Raw genomic sequence first — 11,421 nt, 5'->3', positions numbered from 1 at the left:
AGAGAGAGAGAGAGAGAGAGAGAGAGAGAGAGAGCGAGCGCATGGGTCTGTGTGTGCGTTGCGTGTGCCTTGGTGCATGTGCTACAATGCACATGTGGAGGTTAGAGAACAACATGTAGGGTCAGGTTTCTTTTCCACCATGAGATTTCTTTGGTTTGAACACAGACTCTAAGGCTGGGCAACATGCTTTCTATACATACCAGGTCATGTCACTGTTTCCTTAGATTTTGAACTAGTGTTTAAACTTCATCAGTTTCTTTTTTATTTACATGACATATAGCTATGTTCAACCAACAGAATTGAGGAAAATAGTACAAGGTGGCTCTACAAAAGGAGTGTGGTAGTTTGTAGTATTGAAACACTAACAATGAGCAAAGCAGGACTAGTGAGAATTATTGCAGAAAGAATCACAAATGAAATCAGCATGCACCCTTTAATGCTGTGGACGGTGTCTGTAGATTTATTGCTGTTTCTTTTGTTTGGTTTTGTACATTGCACAGGTCACAAATGGTTTAATGTTTTTAAGACTAAAATGCTCTCTAATGAAGTGAATATATTTTAGCACTATTGATCTGGAATGTGACAGAAGAACAAAGCATAATTGTTACCCATGGTTGTTCTGACTCCAGGGTGACAACCAGAATGACTGCTGGATCTTTGCCCTGGCTATACTTCTAAGCAGCACCTTTGTGTACAACAGTATGGGAACCATTAACCAGCAGGCCCTGGACCAGCTGCAGTATCCTTTCTCAGGGTCAGAACAGCACCAGAGTGAATGTGGGGACCTTGCCTCCTAAACCAGCTCCATGACTTTGGTTCTTGGTTAATGAAGCTCAAAACATAAAAATATCTCATGTATATATATATATATATATATATTATATATAAAAGAATTATATATATATAATACAGTGTTCATCCTAAGGTTAGGAACAAAACAAATGAGGGTTTAGGCTAGGCTCGAGGAAGATGTGGAACTATTACAGGATGGTGACCCTGGAGCTGTGGTTGGTGCTCTGGTTGTTTTGCAGTTTTCCTTAATTATCTGTTCAGCTATGTGACAGAGTTGACAGACAGAATCAGAACAAGATCCTCATCTGACTAGGATGAGGTGGAGGACTCAGATGAGTTTGTGAGCTTCTTCCCGGACTTCGTGTGGACTCTGAGGGACTTCACTCTTGAGCTGAAAGTAAATGAGCATCCCATCTCCCCAGATGAATACCTAGAAAATTCCTTGAGGCCTCTAAGTGGTAAGAGACTTACAACTGCTAAATGAGTATGCCCATTAAAAACATATAATTCAGATTTTTCTGTCTATAATTTTCTTGCACCTGCAGTATCTATTTCTTTTTGATAACTATTCCTAAGAATTACTGTTTAATATATGATTTAATTGATTGACTCAAACATTTTATCTTTTGTACTAAGAAAAATTTATTTGTCTTTTACATTTTCTTTTACAGTGATTAATATGATCTCCTTACTTCAGACTTATTTTTATATTGAAACAGAGAATATGGTATATATGAAGATGTATTTGATAACGCTAGAGTAAATGTTACCAGCATCCTAGTTCAACTGTTGAAACAGTGTGGGCCTCAAACAGCTGGTGTGCTGCAAGGTGTCTTTGAAACAAAATGATGCTGTACTTGAGGGTTTACATATTGTTTTTGCACACAATTCAGTTACACTAAGAGGCTTGAATACTGAGAATGAAGCCCCCTTTCCTGAGAAGCCTAACAGAGCGTTCAGCTGTTCCTAGACTGAAAATCCTTAAGGCAAACTTCACTGCTACTTTTTTATTTTTTATTTCTCTCCCTCTCCCTCTCTCCCTCTCCCTCTCTCTCTCCCCCCCCTCTCTCTTTTTGTTTTGTGTTTCCAGGGTCTCACTGCCTGACCCAGGCTGGCCTCAATTTATAATTCATGCCTAAGCTTACAACGTGCTAGAATTACAAAAGATTACATGACCAAATTTAAAATTGTACACTCCACTTCTATATCCTGACTGAAATCCTGTTTTTGCTCCATCTAGGTACTAGCCAAAGAAAAAAAGAAAAAGAATTAAATTTGCCTCGGCTCTGTATCCAAAAGTTCTTCCCAAAGAAGAAATGCTTTGTGTTTGAACGGCCAGTAGGTGGGAAACAGATTAGCCACTTGGAATCGCTGCAGGATCAAGACCTAGAGTCAGACTTCGTTCATCAAGTGGCAGAGTTCTGTTCCTATGTGTTCAACTGTTCAAAGGTTAAAACGCTTTCAGGAGGCATAAGTGTCAATGGACCACGTAAGTGTCTTCCCAGTCCTTCTGCTCACTGTGTAGGCCACAGTATCATAAGATAGCAATGACCTAATTCAGCTTTGAAGAAATGTAAACCTATCTGAACTGCAGTACTAAGCTGTACATGATACTAGCATTTATTATAGCTTTTGTCTGCCAGATTTTCCTGTTGAATAAAAATAAAAGGGGCAAAAGAAAGAAAAACCTTTTAAATTATGCTAGAAAACTGAGCTTACATTCAACAGACAGAGAATAAACAAGTATGGCTCTTTTTAAATTTATATATATTTATGCTGTTTAAACTATCTTATTTCATTTTACATACCAATCCCAGTTCCCACTCCCTCCCCTCCTCCTATTCCCTTCACCTACCTCCCCACCCTACCCTATCTATTCCTCAGAGAGGGTAAGGCACATTGCTTTGGGGGAAGATCCAAGGCCCTCCCTAATATATTTAGGCTGAACAAGATATTCAAAGAGAATACATTCCCAAAATGTCAGTAAAAGCTATAGGGATAAATTCTGGTGCCAATTCCACTGATACCTCAGTCTTCCCTAGGCAAGTAACTTTCAGTCACATCAAGAGGGACCAGTTTCATCCTATGCTTGTTCCTTCCCAGTCAGGCTGGTGTTGGTGAGTTCCCATTAGCTTAGGTAGACTGTTTCCGTGGGTGTCCCCATTATGGTCTTGACCACTTTGTGGATATTCTCACTCCTCCCACTCTTCAACTGGACTTTGGGAGCTCAGTCTAGTGCTCTAATGCAGATCTCTGCCTCTGTTTCCGTCAGTTGTTGGATGAAAGTTCTATGGTGATATTTAAGATAGCCTTATGTCTGACTACAGGGCAAGGCCAGTTCAGGCACCCTCTCCTCTACTGCTTAGAGTCTTAGCTTTGTGGATTCCTGAGAATTTCTCTAGCTAGATTTCTTACTAACTCCATATTGACTCCCTCAATCAAAATATCTCTTTCCTTGCTCTCATTTCTGTCATTCCTCCATCTCAACTATTCCCTTCCCTCAAATTATTCTTGCCCCTTCCCTTTTCCCTGACTCTTCCTCTTTTGCCCTCTCTTTTCCCTCCACCCCTATGTTCCCAATATTCACAGATGTTACTGTCTTTTTTGACTTTCCAGGTGGATGTATACATGTGTTTCTTAGGGTTCACCTTGTTACTTAGCTTCTTTAGGATCATGAACTATAGGCTCAATATGTTTTCTTTATAGCTAATATTTGCTTATGAGTGAGTACATACCATATTCATCTATGTGGGTCTGGGTTACCTCTCTAAGGATGGTGTTTTCTAGTTCAACGCATTTGCATGCAAAATTCAAGATACAATTGTTTTTTAACCACTGAGTAATACTCTAATGTGTAAATGCGCCACATTTTCTTTTAACATTCTTCGATTGAGGAGCATCTAGGTTGTTTCCAGGTTCTGGCTATTACAAATAATGCTGATATGAACATTATTGAAGATATATATTTGTAGTTTGATTGAGCATCTTTCGGGTATATCACCAAGAGTAGTATTGTTGGATCCCGAGGTAGGTTGATTCTCAATTATCTGAGAAACGGCCATACTGATTTCAAAAGTGGTTGTACAAGTTTGCATTCCCATCAGCAATGGATGAATGTCCCCTTACTCTACATCCTCTCCAGCATAAACTATCATTGGTGTTTTTGATCTTAGCCACTCTGACAGGTATAAGATGGTATCTCAGAGTTGTTTCGATTTGCATTTCTTTCTTCAAAGTCAAAAAGTTCTTGTCAAATAGGTCTTTCACTTCTTTGATTAGTGTTACCCAAGATATTTCATGTTATTTGTGGCTATTGTGAAAGGTGATATTTCTCTGATTTCTTTCTCAGCCCCTTCATTAATTGTATAAAGGAGGACTACTGATTTTTTGAGTTGATCTTGTATTCTGCTACATTACTGAAGGTATTTATCAGCTGTAGGAGTTCCCTGGCAGTTTTGAGGGTCACTTATATATACTATCATATCATCTGCAAATAACAAAAGCTTTGCTCCTTCCTTTCCAATTTAAATCCACTTGATCTCTTTTTCTTGTCTTATTGCTATAGCTAGAATTTCAAGAACTATGTTCAAGAGATATGAAGAGAGTGGACAGCCTTGTCTTTTTTGTGATTTGAGTGGAACTGCTTTGAGTTTCTCTCCATTTAATTTGTTGTTGTCTGTCAGATTATTGTATGTTGTTTTATTATATTTAGATATGCTCCTTGTGTCCCTGATCTCTTCTGGGCTTTTGTCTGGAAGGGTATTGGATTTTGTTGAATGCTTTTCCAGCATCTAATGAAATGATCATATGGTTTTTTTCTTTTATGTTATTTATATGATGGATTGCATTGATAGATTTTTGTATGTTTAACCATCCTTGCATCTCTAGGAAAAAAACTGAGTTGATCATGATGGATGATTTTTTTGATGTGTTCTTGGATTTGGTTTGCCAGTATTTTATTATTTTTACATTTTGTTCATGAGTGAGATTGGTCTGTATTTCTCTTTCTTGTTGGAGTCTTTGTGTGGTTTCACTATCAGGGTAAGTATAGTCTCATAAAAACAGTTTGACAATGTACCTTCTGTTTCTATAATATGGAACACTTTGAGGAGTATAGGTATTAGCTCTTCTGGGAAGTTCTGGTAGATTTCTGCACTAAAACCATCTTGCTCTGGGATTTTTCTGTTGGGAAGCTTTTGATGATAGTTTCTGTTTCCTTAAAGGTCTATTTAATTTGTTCACCTGGTCTTTAATTAATTTTTCTATATGGTATTTATCCAGAAAATTTTCCATTTCTTTTATCTTTTCTAATTTTGTGAAGTACAGGTTTTTGTAATATGATCTAATGATTCTCTGCATTTCTTCAGTGTCTGTTGTTCTACCCCCTTTTCATTTCTGATTTTATTAATTTGGATGTTCTCTCTCTGCCTTTTGATTTGTTTGGATAAGGGTTTGTCTATCTTGTTGATTTTCTCAAAGAACCTGCTCTTTGTCTCATTGATTCTTTGTATTGTTTTTGTAGTTTTTATTTTATTGATTTCAGCCATGAGTTTGATTATTTCCTGTCTTCTACTCCTCCTGGATAAGTCTGCTTCTTTTTGTTCAAGAGATTTCAAGTGTGCTGTTAAATTACTAGTGTTAGCTTTTTTCATTTTCTTTATGTGGGCACTTAGTGCTATGAAGTTTCTTCTTAGCACTGCCTTCATTGTATCCCATGAGTTGGGGTACATTGTGCCTTCATTTTTATTCTCGAAGTCTTTAATTTCTTTATTTCTTCCTTGACCTAGGTGTGGTTCAATATTTCACAATTCAATTTCCATGAGTGTGTAGGTTTTCTGAGAGTAGTGTTGTTTTTAATTTATGACTTTAAACCATGGTGATCTGATAAGATACATGGAGTTACTCCATTTTTTCTATCTGTGAAAGTTTGCTTTGTTACTGAGTATGTAGTAAATTTTAGAGATGGTTCCATGAGGTGCTGAGAAGGTATATTCTTTTGTATTTGAGTGGAATGTTCTATAGATATCTGTTAAGTCCATTTGAGTTAAATCATCTGTTAATTCTCGTATTTCTCTGTTAATTTTCTGTGTGGTTGACCTGTCCATTGGTGATAGTGGAGTGTTGAAGTCTCCAACTATTAGTGTGTGGGGTTTGATGTGCGATTTAAGCTTTAGTAATGTTTCTTTTACATAGGTGGGTGCTTTTGTGTTAGGGGCATAGATGTTGAGGAATAAGACTTCATATTGATGGATTGTTCCTGTTATGAGTATAATGTGTTTTTCTCCATTTCTTCTTATTGACTTTAGTTTGAAATCTATTTTGTTAACTATTAGGATAGCTATACCCACTTGTTTCTTAGGTTCATTTGATTGGGAAACCTTTTCCCACACCTTTACTCTGAGGTAATGTCTGTCTTTGAGGTTGAGGTATGTTTCTTGTACACAACAGAAGGCTGGATCCTGTTTTATATCCATTCTTTATCTTGTGTCTTTTTATAGATGAATTGATTCCAGTGATATTAAGAGATATTAATGACCGGGGGGGTGTTAATTCCTGGGGTTTTTTTTTGGTGATAGTGGTTCTGTGTCTCTCTTTTTTTGTTTTTTTGTTTTTGTTTTTTTTCTGGTGGGAGGCTAGCTGTTTCTTGTCTTTTTGTGGGTATAGTTAGCTTTTTTGGGTTGGGGTTTTTGTTTTCTTCTAGTACTTTTTTTAGGGCTGTGTTTGTGGATACGTATTGTTTAAATCTGGTTTTCTCATGGAATATCTTGTTTTTTACATCGATGGTGAATGGAAGTTTTTCTGGGTATAGTACTCTGGGGTTGCATCTGTGATCTCTTAGTGTCTGCACATCTGTCCAGGACTTTCTGGCCTTCATGGTTTCTACTGAGAAGTCAGGTGTAATTCTGATAGGTTTACCTTTATATGTTACTTGACCTTTTCCCTTTGCAGCCCTTAGTATTCTTTCTTTATTCTGTATATTTTTTTTAATTCTGTATATTTTGATAATTATATGGTGAAGGGATTTTTTTTTGATCCAGTCTATTTGGCCATTCTCTTTGGGGTTCTATAAGCTTCTTGAACCTTCATTGGGATAGTCTTCTTTACCTTGGGAAAGTTTTCTTCTTTTTGTATTTTGTTGAATATATTTTCTGTGTCTTTGACTTGGAGTTCTCCTTCTTCTACCCCTATTATTCTTAGGTTTAGCCTTTTCATGGTGTCCCAGATTTCTTGTATATTTTGTGTTAGAATTACTTGGATTTAACGTTTTCTTTGACCAATGAATCTATTTTCTCTATAGTATCTTCAACACCTGTGATTCTGTCTTTTATCTCTTGTGTTCTGTTGGTTATAGTTGCATCTGTAGTTTTTGTTCACTTACCCCAAATTTTCATATCTGGAATTCCATTGGTTTATGTTTTCTTTATTGCCTCTATTTTAGTCCTCATGTCCTGAACTTTCTGGTTTACCTGTTTTATTGTTTTTTTTCTTGGTTTTCTTTGAGGGATTTATTAATTTCTTCCAATTTTTTGTCCTCCATTTCTTTAAAGGAGTTTTCCATTTCTTCTTTAAAGTCTGCATCATTATCATAAAATTACATTTAAAATCATATTCTCCTGCTTTTTCTGGGATAGGATGACCAAGTCTTCCTGTTGTGTGACCTTTGCCTTCTGGTGTTACTGTGTTGCTTTTTTGGTTGTTGGATGAACAGTTGAATTGGTCCCTACCCATCTCTTCCTTCAGCTGATGCTCCAGTGTCTTTGCATCTTGGTCAAATCTTTGCAATGGCTTTCTGAGTCTTTGGGAATTGTTCTTGGTCTGCTCTGTACTGTCAATGTCTGTGTCTTACGGATCCACTGAGGTCTCTCTTAGTTTGCTCTGTTGGTCTTCTCACCTGATTCACTCTCTTGGTCCACTCTGTGCAGTCACAGCTTGTGTTTTAGATGTCCTCTCTTACTCCTCTCTCATAGCCCTCTCTTTTGGCCCTCTGCATTTTAGCAAGCTGTGTTTCAGAGTTCCACTGAGGTTTCAGGAGGATAGGCAAGTTTGGAGGTGGTTAGTATTTTACAGGGTCTGGTGGATGGGAGTGGGTTTTGGGGCAGCTTCCTGTAGGAAACTCTCCTGCTGTCTGGCTAGAGAAGCCAAGGCAGTTAGGGCAGGAGCCCAGGGTATTGCCCCACTATGGTGTCCTAGAGAGTGGAGTTTCCCACCAGGTGGCTGCTAAATCACCTTTGGGCCTTCTGTGTATTGTAGCAAGCTGTGTTTCAGAGTTCCACCAAGGTTGCAGGAGGATAGATAAGTTTGGGGATGGGATGAGGCTAGTAACTTGCAGGGTCCCACAAGTATGGCTCTTAACACAGAATGAGTCATTGTCACATTAGCACATATAGAATATTTATTTATACTAATGAAGACATTTATTCTAGTCAACCTGATGAAAAATTTCTCAATGGGAGGGCAGGATTTATTCCTGAATTGGAATGAAATGCTTACTATGGACAGGGCTCGTAACACAGTGAAACATGAAAATAGTATGGAGTTCATTTTAATGGTGCTTGCATTAAAATGGACACAAACATTGCACAGACAAGACACATATAATCTCCATCTAACATAGCCTACTTAGCCTTTGGGGTCTCACACACCTCTTGAGAGGATCTTTGTACAGAGAAGTTCTAAACCCAGCAGTGTTAGGTAGAGACAGATGTTTCTGCCTCTCATTATTAAAAATGATTCTAAGGATTTTAATAAATAAGCCTTTTATTAAAAATGGTTTAAGGAGTCATTGAGTAATATATCTAGAATTATATGTATTAGTGTTGTCTTCATTCATATATATGTGCCAAATATTGTCAACTGTTTCCTGTTTGTAGGACTAGAGAGTTTGGTGATAACCTATGTCAATGCCATCAACAGTGGGAGTCAGCCCTGCATAGAGAATGCTGTCCTGGCTATGTCCCAGACAGAAAATGCAGCTGCAGTGCAAAAGGCCATTGCCCACTATGACCAGCAGATGAGCCAGAAGTTGCAGCTGCCCACAGAGACCCTCCAGGAGCTGATTGACACGCACAGGGCCAGTGAGAAAGAAGCAATCAAGATTTTCATGAAAATTTCCTTCAAAGACATTAATCATGTGTTCCTAATACAACTAGAGGTAATTTTCCTCTCAAAGTTACTTGGAAGTAGATGTTGGAAAGCAAAATGCCATGGGGAAATGAAATCAGTGCTGGAGGAAGGCAGCTGTTCCTAGATTTTAAAGTAGTAACAGCTACCTTTTAATAATGTAAATGGGATGAAAGGAATTATCATAGACTCAAAGTTTAAAAATATCTGTTTTTCAGTATAAGCTAGTAACATTCCTCCTTTGTTAAGTACAGAGAAGTAATTAGTGTCTGATAAAGATACATGCCCAGTGTCAATTGAATAATTCAATATTCAAACCAAAAGTAAAACAACAAAACCAAACAAAACTATCAGAGGCAAATGAACATTGAATCATGTTTATTTCATCTGGCATCTCTGGCCCCATATGAAAAAAGCAGTTTATCTCTAAAGGTGTAAATCTTTGATCTGAACTCTACATTCAAGGAGCAAAAATGATGTCAGTAAAAATCTGGCAAACTCAGGCTCTTTCCCTTCTTAATTATTGTCTTTTCATGTTTACATCAAAGACCTATTTAGAAACAAAGCTAGAGGAATTCCTTAAGAAGAATGTACAAGAATCCTCAGATCGCTGCTTAGCATTGCTTCAAGATATTTTCAGCCCACTAGAAGAAGATGTGACACAGGGAATTTATTCTAAACCAGGGGGATATCATCTCTTTATGCAAAAGATACATGAGTTGAAGAAAATGTATTATGAAGAACCCAGGAAGGGGATTCAGGTAAACAATATTACATGGATGTTCTGTGAAGTTGTTGACCTCTTTGAGACTGCAGAGTGAGCCCAAGCATCATGGTGAGAAGGTCTGCATTCCAGACATATGCTTCTTCAACATTATATAAGTGAAGGTTGTCACACTGGATATGTCCTGCTTACTCATCAGAGACAATGCACTCTTTTGAGTTCATACACTGAACAATCACATTAACCACCAGTTTGGCTGTAACCCTGTGTTTCAGCAGGTCTTTTGTCCTGCAAAGGATTAAAAAAAACTTATAATTCATCAGTGTGGGCTTCAAACTAGCTTGAAAAGACAACTGGGTCTATCATCCATGTCTCTTTGTCTGTCACTCTTTCCCAGTCATATATTTTTGTGGTCTTCAAATCTGAGAATATCCTACCACAAAACATGGTTCCACTAAGCCAAAAACTTATTTTAAAATCTGATGAATCAAGGAGTCAGCTTTCAGTATCTAGATCCCTTGAGGAGCAGTAGTCAGTTTTAAAAGAGAAAGACACAGCTCCTGATATCAAAATGCAATAAGGGGAGAAGCAGTTGGGGACTTTCCATGGTGGTACAATGTCAACCTATCAGGTAGACCTGTGGTTTATGTTTGGCTCCAGTGTTGGGGCAACCAATCAGAAGAAAGTGGAATGTTCATGGTATAGCTCTATGCTAGACATCTACTCAAGGGTGTTTGGGGTTTCAGTTCACCCTCAAAAATTGTATGTAACAGCTCAGGAAAGAATGCCTGGGAAAAATGGAATTTGTGCTAATAACTAGGATTTACCATTCCCCTTTCTTTCATTTCATCATTGATGTCAGAAATCCAAATCTTGTAAGTGGCCATACTGAACATCCAGGACTAGGAGCTTAATTCTATTTATCCTCTTTGAATGAATCAGTAGAGAGAGTTTAGCAGGGAGGTTTCACATAGCATGATTACTAGAATTATAACTATTTCTATTATCAGGGTAGTGATCCATGGTGACCAGTTGCAAAGGGATTTAAGCAAGTCCAGTGTAACTGATTGGGTTTGTTCCCTTTCTCTTATTCTTTGTCTGACTAAGCTCAGACTGTGCCTGATTACTTCCCAGTGGTTATCATATGAGCAAAATTGTTCCCCCATTACATTGGAATTGACATGTGTTGGTTGTTGGCATTTATCAATTCCATTATGGAGAACAGGAAAGTCAGATAGAAGTGAATGTTAGCATTCGTGGGTCCTTTGGGTGGTGTCAAAAACACCCTTTGTTTTTGTTTTTGCTGGCTTGACCTTTTGTAACTGGCTTTAAGTTGGAGTGATGTATACAGGACTTAACTTTATCCACTTTCATTGCTGATGGGGTAATCAGGATAACAGTGTGGGGTACCATCCAGAGAGGATGCAAGGCTCCTTCTGCTGATGTCTGTCCCAGATCAAGTCGTGACTTGCAGCTCTGAGGTTTTTGGGGAGTGGGGAAAGCCCATATATGTGCCACAACAAGGGGGCATAACCCATCTTTGGTAGGTGGTAGGGCCTGAACCAACTTAAGCAACATAAGATTAGATCTCATCTAGGGCCTCAGATTTGATCCTAGGACAGGGTGGGGGGATCATAAATATAATCTCATAGGATGTCAAGAACTAAAGAGTCTTTCTTTCTTTCTTTCTTTCTTTCTCTCTCTCTCTCTCTCTCTCTCTTTCTTTCTTTCAGTTATAGATAATACAGATTTAAGATTTATTAAATATTTTTCAGTACTAGTAG

General features: G+C 37.9%; 1 protein-coding gene across 1 annotated transcript in view; it reads left to right on the top strand.

Moving 5' to 3' along the window:
* LOC101984387 (guanylate-binding protein 1-like) overlaps positions 1-11,421 on the top strand; it is a 23,849-nt gene that overhangs the window by 2,870 nt on the left and 9,558 nt on the right. Inside the window, 5 exon segments of the mRNA XM_026784120.1 lie at positions 630-739; positions 1,054-1,250; positions 2,033-2,281; positions 8,664-8,944; positions 9,462-9,674. Coding sequence (XP_026639921.1) covers positions 630-739; positions 1,054-1,250; positions 2,033-2,281; positions 8,664-8,944; positions 9,462-9,674 — 1,050 coding nt within the window.

The sequence above is a fragment of the Microtus ochrogaster genome, chromosome 21 (assembly GCF_000317375.1).
Source record: "Microtus ochrogaster isolate Prairie Vole_2 chromosome 21, MicOch1.0, whole genome shotgun sequence".
Taxonomy (NCBI): domain Eukaryota; kingdom Metazoa; phylum Chordata; class Mammalia; order Rodentia; family Cricetidae; genus Microtus; species Microtus ochrogaster.
Note: the sequence above shows the minus strand (reverse complement) of the source record. Positions and strands in the feature narration are given on the sequence as shown.